General features: G+C 40.3%; 1 protein-coding gene across 1 annotated transcript in view; it reads right to left on the minus strand.

Moving 5' to 3' along the window:
• LOC139454052 (protein fantom-like) overlaps positions 1-10,725 on the minus strand; it is a 55,694-nt gene extending 44,969 nt beyond the window's left edge. Inside the window, exons 1-11 of the mRNA XM_071235541.1 lie at positions 10,628-10,725; positions 7,998-8,106; positions 7,478-7,622; positions 5,848-5,912; positions 5,492-5,592; positions 4,767-4,847; positions 3,638-3,723; positions 2,221-2,295; positions 1,508-1,580; positions 1,270-1,340; positions 1,052-1,157 (exon numbers count right to left, since the gene is read on the minus strand). Coding sequence (XP_071091642.1) covers positions 1,052-1,157; positions 1,270-1,340; positions 1,508-1,580; positions 2,221-2,295; positions 3,638-3,723; positions 4,767-4,847; positions 5,492-5,592; positions 5,848-5,912; positions 7,478-7,622; positions 7,998-8,058 — 864 coding nt within the window. The 5' untranslated portion in view covers positions 8,059-8,106; positions 10,628-10,725. The remainder of the gene's footprint in view (positions 1-1,051; positions 1,158-1,269; positions 1,341-1,507; positions 1,581-2,220; positions 2,296-3,637; positions 3,724-4,766; positions 4,848-5,491; positions 5,593-5,847; positions 5,913-7,477; positions 7,623-7,997; positions 8,107-10,627) is intronic.
• Positions 10,726-17,592: the final 6,867 nt, after the last annotated feature.

The following is a 17,592-nucleotide window of genomic DNA, read 5'->3' on the forward strand; positions in this document are numbered from 1 at the left end:
CTGAATAATGTTTTCTGAATCAGTCTGTGGATTAGGCATTTTCACATTTTCATCACTTTCCATGTGTTGGTCACGATTATTTGTGTTCTCGTAATAGGCATTGCCACAGCGTGACTTTCAGGCACCAGAAACATTTTTAACTGTTACATCAGCATTAAAATACAGGAATTTTGAACCCTACAATCTCTGATTCAGATCACCTTCACGAGGGAAATTTCGTGGCTCGATTGTAGCGCCACCAGTGGCAGTTATGAGTTATGTCCCTTCTACGTTCCTCCTATTGACCAATCAGATTCCACCTCTGATATCACTTGCAGACAATCTAATCAAGATCTTTATTGTAATAAAATAGGCCCTACCTCACAAAGTACATCAAATCACTTGACCACTTTGATTAAAAACATGAAAACATTCTGTCAACGTCCAGTTGACAGTACACATGCTCTGCAAATCCTTCAATCGACCAAAATCTGCACGGGAGTCGCAATGTTGTTTATGAACCCAATGTCGATTTTGTCCCGCGATTTTGATTGGATTATGTTTAGACTAGTTAGTCCAGCCAAACTATAACTCCATAATTCCTGCCTAGTTCGGCAAGGGTGGAAACTGGACTATTAAAGTCAGTAAACTCCCTTGCCTCGAGAGGATGGATTCAGACGTGAATATTGCCATGCAAAAATATCACTAAGACAGTATCAGCTTCTTTTGCAATCAGGTAGAAGAAATTAAAACATGATCAAACCTGAAATAGATATCTTATACAAATGTCATTGTCTTCATTGATTTATTGAGACTGAAATAATATCGGTGAATTAAACTCTCTATCTGTATAATAGGCTTGGTTGGTTGGTTTGTTGGTTTTACGCCGCACTCAGCAATATTCCAGCTATATGACGGCGGTCTGTAAATAATCGAGTCTGGACCAGACAATCCAGTGATTAATATCATGAGCATCCATCCACGCAATGGGGATCGATGATAAGCATAGTCGCCTTTATGGCAAGCTTGGGTTGCTGAAGGCCTATTCTACACTGGTATAATTCGCACAAACCTCCTCCAGTGATGAGTATTTATCTTGGAGAGCCGTCAGTCGCGTGGACTTCTCCTTCACTTCGCGTTGGAGTCGGATCATATCAATGTTCTCTTGCAGATTAACTCTGAAAACAGTTCATGGAATAGGATTATATGGAACTAACTGAAATAAAGATAACATTGTAAGCTGTGGATGTTCCATACTAAGTTTAACAAAGATGTGAAAACATGTCTTACTTTTGTTCAGCAGTAATTTGCTGCTTGATTTTCAGAATATCTTCTTCGAATTCTGATTCCCTCATACGGTTCTGAAGAAAACAAACAATACTAGATGAAAAATAACCAACGAATAAATCAATATAAGAAATAATTTTTATACCGTCAAACTCATTTCTACATATTGTAAATGGCATTGTCCAACAAATGACTTGTCCAGTTATCTGCCACATTCAAATACTTGTTAAACACAACTCACCTGTTCTTTCAAACTTTCTATTTCAAGTTCATAGACATTGAGTCGTTCTTGTAGCTCATTCACATAGAGTTGTCTGAAATAAAATAAAGAGGCAAAGTTGGTGACTTGAGTCATGGCCACTGTAAGGGATATATCGTAATATATTGATAATCTATCGTAATGAGTGACAGTTAGAAGTTGAAGTCCTACTCAGGACCCACCCAACCCAAGTTACCTGTCCCAGCCCAAATTGAAAGCTATTCAGGCCACAAGCAGATCAGTGGTCAATACAGCTAGAGCAGATCCACATTAATTGCCATGATATCCATATTGCAAGTACTATTTTTATCGTATCTATAAAGTTTAAGTATCAGTTTGAAGATTAGTGTGAGTGAGTTGGGTTTATCGCCGCTTTTAACAGTATTCCAGTTATATCGTGGCGTGTCAGCTTAATGTGGGAGGAAAGCCCGAAGTGATGCAGGTCTCAGACGTTTACCACTTCGGTGAAACCCACAAGCACGGGTATGGTGCTGACAAACCTAGAAACATAATCGGGGCGAACCGGGATTCGAACCCACAATCATAGGTTTCTGGCGTGCCCAAGGGACGCAACTCTGCACAGCGAATCGCGGTGCCTTAGACGACTGGGCCACCCGTGCCCCCAGTTTAAAGATTAACAAATGAAGGGTAAATTATGCAACTTTCTGCAAGATACAGGAATATGAAGAACTTACAGATTCCTCTTCTCGTGTCTCGTTTCTTCCAACACACTGTGGCCATACCTGGGGCCGGTCGGGCTGTGTGGCCCTCTGCAGAAGCAAATGAATGAAACATGAGATCAGACAATGTTCTACATCAATTACATCAGGTCTGACCACCGGATCCACTGAGCTGCCTCTTACGACCAGCATAGACTGCTGGGACCAACTCTAAGCGAGAATCCCCATGGGGGACTGGCATTATAACTAGTTCACATCACTAAGGCTATGCCAATCGTTTCATCACAATGTCATAAGTTTGCATCAATCCACAACCATGAAGAGAAACACATAAACTATTTTCTGTCTCATTAAACAAGCAAATGGTTTAAAAATGTGTCTCAGGTATTTGTCAATCTCGTTCAAATCAGATCTAAGTTCTCGCTCCGTTCAAATGTTTATCCCTCGGAAGCATGAGATAGACAAAAAAATTTACGGAATCAGTCGTACGGGCCGTAAGTGTTGTTCGGAATACCCTGTGTTAACGCTTTTCGAGGTTGCATGATTAGAAACTCATTCCGACTGACACTTTCATGATCTGGTAAGTGACGCTGTGATTGGTTGGATGAAAGGTTGTTCTGCATGACCTGTAATGGGATGTCCTCAGATCTTTGTTTAGCAATAGTGAGAACTTAGATCTGATTGTAATGTGATTAGGTATTTGTTATCTGGATTTTATATATCACTGAAAGTTTTCTAAGTATGATGTTTTGATGTTATCAAAAAGTCATCCAACAAATAAATGTTGAAACATCCCGGTACACAATGATCAGGTAACCCCTACAAGACCTCAATATCATGATGAACAGACAGAACCATGCATTCATGGGCAGGATCTGCACAAGGGACTTGTAAACTTGTGTTTGGATGAATCGTGACAGAATCCTTGCACATCATTTTAGAGAGCACAACAACAACATTTGCAACTGAGGATTGCAACAACCAATTCCACTTATGCCGCCTTAGTGTCAAAGACATCATTTGATGACAGAAGAATTAGGCAGATGCAAAGGCATGCTGGAAACTGGGGCAACATAACGTCACGTTGCAAACGTCTTTGGTGTCAGTCGAAGTGTGATCAGCAAGACATGGAATCGATATCAGAACTGATCAGCTACCCCGAGATATGCTGGTGGTCGACAGCGTTCCACCAACAGCGGGTAGACATGTTTCTCCTGATTGCAGCAAGACGTCAATACTTTGTGACTGCCATCACACCCAGAAATGACCTGCGGAATGCCAGTGACATTAACATTTCACCTCATACAGTGGGCAATCGTCTCCGTGAGGTGGTGATCCTTAGCAACTTTTGAGTAGTATACTAAACCATTCCAGGAATCAGGAATCAAATGATAATAAGCAAATGAAAGTCAACTTGAGTCCAAATGCTTACCTTCTGCCAGTCTCCATAGGAGGTCCCATCACTCGGATATTCTTAGTAATTCGTGGGTCGATCTGGACGGTCTGTTTCACAATACCCTAAACAGATCAGGTGAATATTTAGCATTACTCATTAACAATCTGCCATCCACTTAGCTAGCCTGTATGGATGACATGACATCATAATATTTGTTGTGATGTCACTTGCTTCTCACATCATAATTGATTCTGTTCATGCTTTGTATTACCATACTGAAGTTATTCCTGGAGGTCTTTGTATTAGTTTTTTGTTTGTTTTTTAATGCAGCACTCAGCATTATTTCAGCAATATTATGTTGGTTTGTAGATAATCGAGTCTGGACCCGACAATCCAGTGATTCACATCATGAGCATGCATCCACACAACTGGGATATCATGACATATATTAACCAAGTCAGCGAGTCTGACCACCTGATCCCGCTAGTCGCCTCCTACGACAAGCAAATGCCTTTCACAGCAAGCATGGATTGCTGAAGGGTCCCTTGATCAAAAGATTCATCATCATCTTGTTATCTTTGTTTTGAGAGTAACTGCATCAGGGTAACTGTAACCATGACAACAAGACAGTACTGTCCTCAGTGAACCCCTTGAGAGTACCAACTAATATATTTCCTGATCACTAAATCCTGGGATGTTGTTATTTCCATTTATTTCACAGAAGTTTTAATCACATTAATCTTCCAGAAAAATGGACAGATAGGGTCGTGACAGGTTGGTTCTCTGTGTAATCAGTCAACTATTGTGGACAGAGACCGTTTCAATATTCCTGGCATTACATCATGACTGAGTCTCACCGTAAGTGATGTGAAACAAATTCCATGGTTTCTTACATGGATAATATGGAAAAAAACATGACAAAGATAAACCATTATGACATTATAGATGGGTTTGTTCAGATTTTTATGTCAATATTAGGTATTTCTTTGATGAGCAAAACTCACTTCAACCCATGTTATTAACTGAACTAAAATGTTCTCAATAATCATGGTAATGCTTCTCTATGTTAATACAAAATCAGTTGAACTATGGAGCCCTCTAGATTTGAAAATAAACATTGTCAAATTTTGGTATTTGTAATACAAACACTATCTTCTGTCCATACCGTATTGATTCTTGACTGAACATGATCATAGGCTGTTGGCCTTTTACTGGCTGCATTTGCTTGTTGTTTGGCTAACATCAACTGAAATACAAAACAGAATCAGGTAAACATGAAATAAAGACGACTAGTCACTAACTGCCAATACATTGCTCATATCGATATTTGTTTATCCCTACCAATTTGTATGTACATGATATAGGTGAATGAGCCAATGCAACTCTCAAACTCTAATCAGTTAAGAAGGGGTCCTGGGGTATTTGAGGTGGTTGCTGCAATAGCATTTGAATCTCAGCACCACCTAAATCTTTAATGTTTAACATTGGGTCAGGCAAAAAACCCTGAATTTCATGCTTAATTTCAAACACTGACTTAATTACCGTATTCGACGTAATAAGCGCCCCGCTCTAATAAGCGCCCACAGGGATATTTGCTAATATATTGGCCAGTGAACAATGCTAATTAGCACCCCTTCCGATTGATCAATGTACACAAGACTCATTTATTCGCGTATAATACGCACACTTGTGCACACTTAATTATGGGCAATTGAATTCTGGAAAAATATATCTGTCGTACATAAACATTTCAGGCTGTCAGCATAAACCACAGAATTTATCTTTTAACTCGTTATAAGAGCCCCCTATTTCTAATTATCATATATATTTAACTGCTTATTTTGTAACTGATGAACAGAAATAAGGCTGTACGTGGTGTAAGAGCATTACCCTTTCTTTAAGCTGAGCATTTTGCTTCTCATATTCTCTCATCCTCTCATTCATTTCTTCCATCCTATCTTCAGCTTCGATGTCCCGGACTTTCTTTCCACCTTTTAATACAAAACTAGTTATAAACTCAGAGAAGCTTGTTTTATGATACTATTGACATTAACAAACAGATGAGATTGCATGTGAGGTGAGGTGATATGGAGTTTAATGTCACGTTCAAGATTATTTCACTTCTTCAGTGACTGAGATGGCATGTACTTAATCACTTAAGTAAAACTTTAGTCATAATTGTTAATTGTAAGCAAGTACAAGATGAACTAGAAATAGTTAAAAAAACAAATCCACGAAAGTCCTACCTCCCCCTCCATCCAAATCCAGCTTCTTCTTGTCATTAACCAGTCGTAACAACTTGGTCGCCATTCTGAAAAAAGATAGATAAGATATTAGCAGTGTTTGAAATGAAAGGGGGTTCTGCAACTTTCCGAGGCAGAGAGTTAACTGACTTTAAAAGTCCAGTTTTCAAACTTGCTGAACTAGGCTGGAATTATGGAGTGATATTTTTGCTGGACTAACAAGTCTGTGCATAGTCCAATCAAAATTGCATAATGAAACCCGGTTCGTAAACCGACGTGCAGATTTCAGTCAATTGCAGGATTTGCAAAGCATGTGTACTGCCAACAAATATTTTCCCAATCTTTTCAAGTTTTTAATCAAGGTGCTCATGTGATTTAATGCACTTTGCTAAGTAAAACCAGTTTCATCACAATATAGACTTTGATTATCGATCAGATCATTTTGACTGGGCACCGCCATTTTATTAGAAGAAAATACAAGTGATAAGAGAGGCAGAATCTGATTAATCAATGGGAGGGACATCGAAGGGACATAACTCGTAACAGCCACTGGTGGTGCTTTGATTGAGCCCAGAAATTCCAGCCTAGTTTGGCAAGGGTGGAAACTGGACTTTTACAGTCAGTGAACTCTCTTGCCTCGGGAAAATGGGGATTCTGGGGTCCTCGAGGTCTTCTCCTGTGGTGTTTGTTTGTTTGACCTCCCGATTCCGTTAGTCGCCTCTTATGTTTGTTTGTTTTTTTAACGCCGCACTCAGCAATATTCCAGCTATATGACGGCGGTCTGTAAATAATTGAGTCTGGACCAGACAATCTAGTGATTGACGTCTTGAGCATCGATCCACGCAATTGGGATCGATGACATGCATCAACCAAGTCAGTGAGCCTGACCACCCGATCCCGTGAGTCGCCTTTTACCATGCTTACGAAGAGCATAGTCACCTTTTTCGGCACCTATGGTGTTTGAATCTATGGCCTCCTGCATGTTTTAACTTTTAACATCAGGGTTATGACCCATTGACTTTCAATTTTACTTTTGAACACAGATTACCGAACATGTTCATAGGAAAGCACTCTCCATCATGTCCATAGTCACAGAAATACCCTACAATTCCTAGAGTATACAAACGAACATTCAGTCACTCAAAGTAGAAATACCATCATGACCATAGAGGCAAACAATCAATGTAAACAGCAGTGATACTATAAAATAACCAAAAACATTTACTTTCTTCACAATTGTGTTCACAAGATATGTTGCATAACCAACAAATTTAACGATTATACTTTGTCAGTTTTTGTTTTGTTTGTGTGTTTAATGCCGCACTCAGTAATATTCCAGCTACATGACGGCGGTCTGTAAATAATCAAGTCTGGACCAGACAATCTGGTGATTGTCATCATGAGCAATGATCAACACAATTGAGATACGATGACATGCATCAACCAAGCCTGACTACCCAATCCTGACAAGTGACATTTTGAAAGAAATACCCATCATTAATTAAAGTTTGTAATGGAACAGATCCTATGAAGAACATCAGAATCATTTTTCATGAACTCCAGCCACAATGACTTGATCATGTTTTCTGCCATGTTCTACAGATTCATATCTAAATAACTAAACATATTGTACCGTTTGATCTTATCTTCCTGTTTTCTGGCATGTTTCTTCAAGATGATGTTTTCTTCATGGATTCGTAAATACTTGTCCTCCAGGTCAACTCGCTCAAGTTTGGACACAGCTCGGCGCTGTAGGGCTGCCTTTTGTTCTAAAAGAGCTGGTGAAAAAAGGACAACAAAGTTCTTTGTGTGTTTGTTAGATTGTTTGTTAAATATCGCCACACTCAGCAATATTCCAGCTATATGACAGAGGCTTGTTAATATTCTGGACCAGACAATCCAGAGATTGATATTGTGAACAATGGGGACACCAGAAATGGGCTTCACACATTGAACCTAAGTGGGGAATCGAACCCGGGTCTTCGGCGTGATGAACAAACGCTATAACCAACAGGCTACCCCAGTGTCTCTTTCATAAACATGATAAAAGATAACTTATGCACCGTTTGAAATGCTGTCAACAAATTACTTTGGTTTATATTATTAATGCGTTCAATCTATTTGATTGAAGCTTCTTTACAATATTTTCTTACCTGCTTCATGAGCGGCCCTATTGCTTGTGTCCCTCACAGGGATGTGATCGTGGTCTGCCATTTTTTACTTTAAGTTCAGATCTTCCACTTCACTCCCATATCCGGACTCCTTTGAACAAATATTATGAACATGTAAATGTAACTGTTACATTGACTTTATTAAACTTGTGAGCCATGTCAAAATCTAAAGAATACTCAAAATCACACATCTCACATGATAAACATGAGTGAGTGAGTGAGTTTGGTTTTACGCTGCTTTTAGCAATATTCAAGCAATTTCACAGCGGGGGACACCAGAAATGGGCTTCACATATTGTACCCATATCGGAAATCAAACCCGGGTCTTCGGCTTGATGAGTGAACGCTTTAACCACTAGGCTACCCGACCGCCCCTGATAAACATGAAAAAGACACATTTTAGTAATGAAACAATCTGATGTGCCTTATGGAAACTTAACAAATGCTGACATCATATGTTAGAGGATCACTACGTTCATTTTTGTCCCACTCTGAACTTACAAACTAGAGAACAAAACTCAAATTTGCATTGGTGATTTTAACCTTCCAATAACTTGAATAAGTAGATGTAATTCACATGTTGCCCGCTAGGCAGTAACCCGAGTCAGTTTGTGTAATGTCAGTCTTGTCAGAGGTAGGCTAACTTCCTAAGGGATTGTAGGATGGTAGATCTACCACTATTGCTTGTTAAACTTAAAGATGTTAAAGTTTCATATATTACATGAAACTTGAGTTTGCATACAATCATGATAGACAAGGAGGTGTTAGAATCAATTTGCCCAAGCCTGGTACCCCTTTGAAAGCAGTTTCTGCTAGATCACCTGTCACGGAAATGTCCCAGCTACAAGTATAAAGTACACCTATTGACTTAATTAATGGCTATTCTCAGCATGCTCAACAAGTTTTACTTTTCATCATAGTCATTTTTGCAAAGCAGTAAGTGTAACAGAATATGTTTTGGCAGAGGACATCTGTTCCAGGGGTCATATCCAAGTAGTCCACAGCTCTTTTCAGTCTTGCAATTTACGTAAAAAAAACCCTTAGATTTCAGGATGAAACAAAAAAAATCGATCTTGAATTTCACAAAATAGTCTTGGAATAATAGACTAGTGGCCATGTCTATCAATGTGTTCAGTTATACAAGTTCATAAAAAATACTGGCTAACTGCTCTGCTGGGGAAGTTGACAAAGTTTATTTTAGCGTTTCATTTAGGTTAAAGGCAAGACTGCAACTTACAGTAGCAAGAGGCTGTGGCTCTCCCTACACTGATCTTTAGTGACTCTTTGATCCTCTGGGTGAGTTGGGGTACGGGTTATCTATTTCACCATGTTCACCTCTTTTAATGCATTAATCCAATGAAATTTAAGAAAAATACATAATTTTAAGTTTCCTTTTTCACAAAAAATATCGCAACAAGATACATAATTGGGTGCTGATCACTTGGTAAACGAGGACTGATCATATGTGATAGTATCAAAGTCTGGTGGTAAAGTGTTCACTAATCATGGTAATTAGTAGGGCTGTTATGATTCACTCACGTATTCGGTGAATCGAACCGTATCCATTCATGAATTGAATTCATTATTCATGGCCACTAGAATTGAATATTTATGAATATGCAAGCATGTGCATTTACATGTAAATACCCACAAGAACATATTATATGCATAGATGTCTTCAAAAGACAACACTCTTACCATGCTTATGCTATTTAATTTGACAGTATTGTGGTCACTAGTCATTGTCACATCTGAGCAGATACTAGTACCTGCATAAGTGCAGCATATAAATGTATAAAATATTAATAATCAACAAACCATGTCAAATAATTTATGTTGTTATTGCTTCACTGCATATAACAAATAAAACATCAGATGCTGACTTGTTATTGTATTTGTGAATTAATATTCGTATTCGTTACCCTATATTTGTAATATAGTGTATTCGTTGCAGCCCTAATAGATTGATTCATTAAGCTAGCTTAGGCTCAAGCTGTCAACGTGAGTTCAATCCTCCATGTGTCGCTGAATGAAATCTGAAAAAGTTTGCCCGTAAAGTGCAGTACCTTTTTAATCATAGTCAATTTGAGTCAAATGTTCTAACTTCATGCAACTGTCATAACATACAATATATAAAACATGCACCTATTAGAACTAACCTCTGTGATAACCTCTCTATTAAATTATAAGTAAAACAAAACAATATTCCAACTGCTAAAACTGACACACAGAAATTCAGACACTGACCGACGGTGGGCAACGTTGTAATGTTCAGGTCTAATTATTTTGTCTTGAAATAGCCTGAGTTGTGTGCCCTTACAAGTTCAAACCTGTTGGATTCTCTAAATGAAAACAATAAGCGAGTTCATGTACACCTCTCCTGATGTAGAAGTGTCTGCTCCATGCTTGTGTATCTCAGATACTTCGCATGAACTCAGTCGACACAGAAATAGAACACAACTGCTGAAATAATGGAAAACATATAGAAACTGACACTCGCGGGAAGTGGAATTTCAGATGGAAACTAAGGTAAACTATCTCGTTTCTAATGACTTTTCCGGTAACGTTTTTTTTCACATTGCAAAACTTGTTCATCGATTGCACATACTCACATTTAGAACCTTGTCATTTGTTGCAAAATCCAGAAAATTGTATGCGTTTATTCAATACTTAGCATTGAAAACACGAACAGAAATATTTTGTTTAGAATTTTTTGTCTTGCGCAGATGCGTTACCGCTAGATTCCGGTAGGGGACGCTACTCTTCTGAGATTAAGATTTTTGCGCACCGCTAAAACTTACCCGAACTGAATACCCGATGTATATCGTTATTACCATCCGATTATGGTACCTACAAATATGAGATAAGCATTTAATAGGACACTAGATATATCAACAGTAAGAGTTTCAAATCGGTAGCAAGAAAAAAGGACTCGTCTAATGTCTAAATTGTTATATATGGTGTATATGTACGTCTTTGATACACATAACAGCCAACATAACTTACTTTCTTCATTTCTACGATATATGGCATTATCTTCAAGCTTCAGCGTGTGTGCTGTGATTTCCGGCCTCATCATACCAAAAAGATAGTACTTGTTGTTACCCTGACTGACGCTAGGGAACTAAGGGGATAAAACAAGGACTGTCGACTCGGAGGCAGTATACTGTGTCAGTATACATGTTAAAACTATAACCGATCGACGTTAGTCCTGACTCGGCGTGTTTATGTTATACTATTGATGTATTATAAGTAGACATCGAGCACTAATTCCAAACACTGCTTAATCCCCCAAACGAGTTTTATTACTGTGCAATGTTTGGAGCACGGGATTTTTCTACTTGTGTTCAGGTAGTTAATAAAATAAAATTAGAATTAAAATTAAAAATTGACGTATGGAAGTCAAATGTTAATTTAGGTCTTAAAACCTTTGGTCCTCGATGGCCTTCTTTACCTCGTGCAATCGACGTCCTTATTTAAAGTGGCGACTGTAAGAGATATAACAAGTCTCTCACAATAGTGATCGAGTGAGTGAGTTGGGTTTAACGCCGCTTTTAAAAGTATTCCAGTTATATCATGGCGTGTCAGCTTAATGTTGGAGGAAAGCCCGAAGTGATGCAGGTCTCATACGTTAACCACTTACCGGTGAAACCCACCCGCACGGGTATGGTGCTGACAAACGTAGAAATATAATCGGGGCGAACCGGAATTCGAACTCACAAATCATAAATTTCTGGCGTGCCCAAGGGACGCAACTCTGCATAGCGAAACGCGGCGCCTTAGACACCTGGGCCATCCGTGCCCCCTCTCTCACAATAGGAAAGACATGCCTTTATGAATACTGCATATTGAATATAAAGAGAAATTAATCTTACTTAATTTGTATTTCATTGATCAACAGAGACATCTTCGATTATTCAGTGTGTTATGTCTGCATTCTAAGATACTAGTATTATGATATGTTTTGTTTGTTTGTTGTTTAACGCCGAAACAACAATGTAAATAATTGGGTGCTCATCACTTGGTACACGAGAGCTAGTCATATGTTTGTTTGTTGGCCAAGTATGCTTTTCACATACCCATTATTACTCCGCAGTAAATATGCGCAAATCAAGTAATCAAATATACCCTGTCTCATCTCTTCCACCACATAGCCCTGCTCACAACAGGTGCCTGTCACAGTCCATTAGATAGCAGGTCAATATTGACCAGATTACAGATGTGTCAAGGGAACACATTGTCTTTGTGCTGGAAAGTTACTTCTTTGAGAGGCATTTAGAAGCTGGAGTAAGAGTAAGGATAAGATATATGAACGAACAACTTCTTTATTACAATTAGGAGATACGTATAAGTTCTAACATCACTTGCTTAACTGATAACGGTGTGAGGACCTACACCGAAACGTCGCTCCTAATTGTAATAAAGAAGTTGTTCATCCATATACAGTCAAGTCTCATTAATCCGACACTCGGCTTTATCCGACACTCGTGATGGGAACCGATTAAATCAAGGCTATTTAGACCCGTTAATCCGACCGTTTCGCACTCCGACTCCGACACGCCTAATTTATAACAAATTACCGAAATCAGTCTCGTTAATCAGACACAGTGATAAGCGTACTCCGTGGTCATCTGGCCGCGAATACATAGCCCGTGTTTTGACGCGAGGCGAGTCGGCTGGTAACTGCATATTACAAAGCTGCATAGGTAAACTTTGCTTAACAATAAACAATTAATGCTTTTAATAAAGAAAACATGATTATTCACATGCTTAGATTACCCCAATCGCATTAAAATCAGATACAAGTTCTAGCTATCGACGAGAACATCCCATTACAGATCACGTCATAAGAACCTTTCGCGAAATATGACCAACGAACGTTGGTACAACTTAATTTCGTTTATCAGACATGCTCGTTTATCCGACATAATCATATGCAACCATCCATGTCGGATTAACGGGACTTGACTGTATGTTATCCTTACTTAGATGCAAAGTTAATTCCCCTTTTACTGGTCAAGCACCAGATTTGTTTGTCAGTCATACAGACCCTGAAACAAAAATATCCAATACAGCCCATGCAAGTCTATAATATTTGGCAAGTCTAGATTACTGCAGTACAAATTAATATCTGAAAAGTATCCGGGCTCCTTTTTATCATACTTTATAACAATAATTTAACAATTGATTTTTGGTAAATATATTGATTTCAGAGACTAGATGTTAGTCTACAGATTTGTTTGTTTGTTACATGATACTGCCAAGCTCAGAAGTGGCAAAGAAAAAGTGAAATGTCGACTGACCTCACCCTACTGAGCTGTTTACTGTTTTACTACTAAACACGATCCTTCCAGATACGGCCATTGTCTGCGAATTGCACTGGAGTATTATGCGCAGTTCTCCATGAAGGGTTTCCAAGTTTTTAATGAATATTATTCGGGAACATTTGTGTTTGTTTTACCGGAACGACTTGCGGTTTATCACCTGATATTTTTTGAGCACATTTTAGTTGGTATATTCTTATACTAAATTTTTATACTAAAACTATGACACGTGTCTACTTCTTTTTCTGGTGTAATCCGTTCAAAATGGAGGGTGTAATTAAAATCTGCCTTTCAGCGATTCCATACCCTGATCACGCAGCCCTTGTAGTCTATTAAGCTGTAGCGGGGGCACAGGTGGCCCAGGCGCCGCAATTCGCTGTACAGACCTGATTATGTGTTGGGTTTGTCAGGACCATACCCGCGCTCTTGGGTTTCACCAAATTGAGTGAGTGAGTTGGGTTTATCGCCGCTTTTAACAGTATTCCAGTTATATCGCGGCGTGTCAGCTTAATGTGGGAGGAAAGCCCGAAGTGATGCAGGTCTCAGACGTTTACCACTTCGGTGAAACCCACGAGCACGGGTATGGTGCTGACAAACCTAGAAACATAATCGGGGCGAACCGGGATTCGAACCCACGATCATAGGTTTCTGGCGTGCCCAAGGGACGCAACTCTGCACAGCGAATCGCGGCACCTTAGACGACTGGGCCACCCGTGCCCCCGTTTCACCAAAGAGGTAATTGTCAAGGGACTGCATCACTTGCACCAAGGATGGTCTGATGGGAATGAGTGTGCTGTGTCTGAGTGGCGTAGCCACGGTATATCAGTGGAATAGTAATGTAAAACCGGCATTAGTTCGGACTAGTTGACCGCCTCCGTGGTCTAGTGGTAGAGCGTCCGCCCAGAGAGCGGAAGGTCCGGGGTTCGATCCCCAGCTGCGTCATACCAAAGACTTTAAAAGATGGTACTTGTTGTTACCCTGTCTGGCGCTCGGCATTAAGGGGTTAAAACAAGGACTGGTCGGCTCGGAGTCAGTATACTGTGACTGAGTGGGGTATTCATGTTAAACTGCAGCATGGTATCTCAGTGGGCTAGCACTATAAATCGCATCAGTCCGGACTAGTACAAGCAGCCACACACACACACACACACACACATACACACACACGTGCATGCACGTCGCTATATAATATTCTTGGACGCGACGTCAAACCCAATTTCACCTCACCTCACCTCGGACTAGTACACGCAGCCACACACACCTGCAGGCACGTCGCCTTATAAGTGAAACAACCTTGACGTTAAACCCCATTTTACCTCACCTCACCTCGGACTTGTACACACACACCTGCAGGCACGTCGCCATATAAGTGAAACAACCTTGACGTTAAACCCCATTTTACCTCACCTCACCTCGGACTTGTACACACACACCTACAGGCACGTCGCCATATAAGTGAAACAATCTTGACGTTAAACCCCATTTCACCTCACCTCACCTCACCTCGGACTAGTACACACACACCTACAGGCACGTCGCCATATAAGTGAAACAATCTTGACGTTAAACCCCATTTCACCTCACCTCACCTCACCTCGGACTAGCACACACACACTTGCAGGCACGTCGCCATATAAGTGAAACAATCTTGATGTTAAACCCCATTTCACCTCACCTCACCTCACCTCGGACTAGTACACACACACTTGCAGGCACGTCGCCATATAAGTGAAATAATCTTGACGTTAAACCCCATTTTACCTCACCTCACCTCGGACTTGTACACACACACCTGCAGGCACGTCGCCCCCCCCCCCCCCCCCCCCCCCGGGTCCCTACGGAAGGGCCTAGATACAAATCTACCTACATTACAATATGCAAAAGTGACAGTAGGTCTATAAGATCGACAACGAAATAATGTCTTCAGGGTGTATTGAGTTTACAAGGTAAACACTGCAAGTGTGACAGTGTTATCTTTATTGACGTCACATCAGACAATCTATTGACTTTGGACACCACGTGAAAACCCACTCTCCCCAAGGTATGACCACATAGGCGGTGAAACGAGCTTTGCGCAAACACGTCTGCAGGAAAAAACGAACATAAATCTTAATTTCATTTCTTGTTTGGTCATCGTGATGGATTTGGACAAAACGTCACAGGTAATACGTTTATCAGAGTACGATACGGATTGCAACATGGGGTGTTGGCAGAACATGTTTGTGTCTTGAGCGATTTTTATGGTAAGTGAATTAATTACATATACGTTTCAAAATTTGAAGACTTCCATTGGAAAACAGCATTGTAGAATGTGTCTGGAGCCTTGTTGAACTGTGAACTAAATCACCGCCTCATGTGATATATGCGTACTCCATTGTACTACCGACACTGCACATATCAAATATATTCTTTACAGGGGTGTCTCAGTGGCTTCGAAAGTAGGGCAGAGAGACACTGTGTTAGAGGGCTTGTCATTACGGTGCATTCTCTATTCTATACCTATCCTATACGTATTAGGTAGGGGGCACGGGTGGCCCGGTCGCCTAAGGAGTCAAAATTCACAGTCAAGTGTTGTTTCCCTTAGACGTGCCAGAGACCTATGATCAAGGGTTCAAGTCCCGGTTCGTCCTGATTATGTTTCGAGGTTTGTCAGCACCATTACCCCGTTCGTTGGTTTCACCAAAGTGGTAAACTGCAAACACCTGCATCACCTGGGGCATACCTCCCACATCAAGCAGTCGCTCCGGGATAAAACTGGTATACTGTTCAAAACGGCGTAAACCAATCTCATTAAAATCAGATCTTAGTTCTCGCTATCGCTAAACAAAGAACTGAGGACATCCCATTACAGATCACGTCAGAACGACCTTTCATCCGACCAATCAAAGCGTCGATTACCAGATCATGAAAATGATAGTCGGAATGCATTTTCTAATCATGCAACCTTGAAAACGTTATCACGGTGTATTCCGAACGACAGTTACGGCCGTACGACTGATTCCGTCAACATTATCGTCTATCTCTCGCTTCCGAGGGATAAACATTTGAACGGAGGAGGCGTTGCACAGTACGTGGGAAGTATTGCCATACGATCTTAACCATATCTTCGGCATTCCGGAATGTTCGTTTGTTCAGTTTTTAAAATGTTAATCGAAAACTGTGTCAACATGTTTTTCAAGCGTAGTCTGAAATGGAAATCGCCAGGTTGAAAAGAGTGCCGTAAAGTTCGAGAAAGCTGCTTTCTAATTGGCTTATGTCGACTTAGTCATTTCAGTGGTCGGTCAAAGTTCGCGAAAGGTCGTTCTGACATGACCCGTAATAGGATGTCCTCAGATATTTGTTTAGCGGCAGCGAGAACTTAGATCTGATTTTAATGAGATCGGGCGTAAACAAAATACCCTCACTCTGGGTGTAGGGAAAGCCCAATGATTCACAGCGGAGCATCTCGTTGTGTACAGTTGCATTCATTAGTTGATCGAGGAACTCTTGGCTCGAATCACAGATTAACCCAGATTATGACCCTTGGGGTAGCCTAAGGCGCCGAAATTCGCTGTGCAGTTACACCCCTTTGGCACGCCAGAAACCTATTATTGTGGGTTTGAATCCCACTTCGCCCCGATTATGATTCTAGGTTTGTCGGCACCATACCCGTGCTCGTGTTTTATTTAACCAAAGTGGTAAACGTCTAAGACCTATATCACTTCGGGCTTTCCTCCCACATCATTCAGACACGTCGTATATAACTGGAATACTGCTCAAAGCTGCGTTGAGCCCCAATCACTTGATAACCGTGCTCAATCAATGTCATGACCAACAACGACCTGCCTCAGCGGTGGTATTATCTAGGTAACGCTGACACGCCGTCATCTAACCCAATGCTGTTCAAAGCGGTAACTTATAAGCTCTGTCTCAAGCATTTTCATATGTGATTTCCGCTTGTCAGTGGATTCTAGCCAAATTCCACTGAGGCGTTAGATGGATTTACCTTGAATTCATAATCACTTATTAGATCTATACATATTTGTTGTTTGTTTGTTGTATAACGCCGCACCAATCAATATTCCAGCTATATGAGGGAGGTCTATAAATAATCGAGTCTGGACCATCGATCTACGTACTTAGGATAGAATATATATTTATCGAGACATGTAGCATGTTCAGCGAACATTTTGTTTGTAGAAAAATGGTTTTGTTTTATAGATACAGAAATATCAGCTGACAAACAGCTACAAACAAAATGTTCGCTGAACATG

The sequence above is a fragment of the Haliotis cracherodii genome, unplaced genomic scaffold (assembly GCF_022045235.1).
Source record: "Haliotis cracherodii isolate W230 unplaced genomic scaffold, xgHalCrac1.p SCAF_10, whole genome shotgun sequence".
Classification (NCBI taxonomy): domain Eukaryota; kingdom Metazoa; phylum Mollusca; class Gastropoda; order Lepetellida; family Haliotidae; genus Haliotis; species Haliotis cracherodii.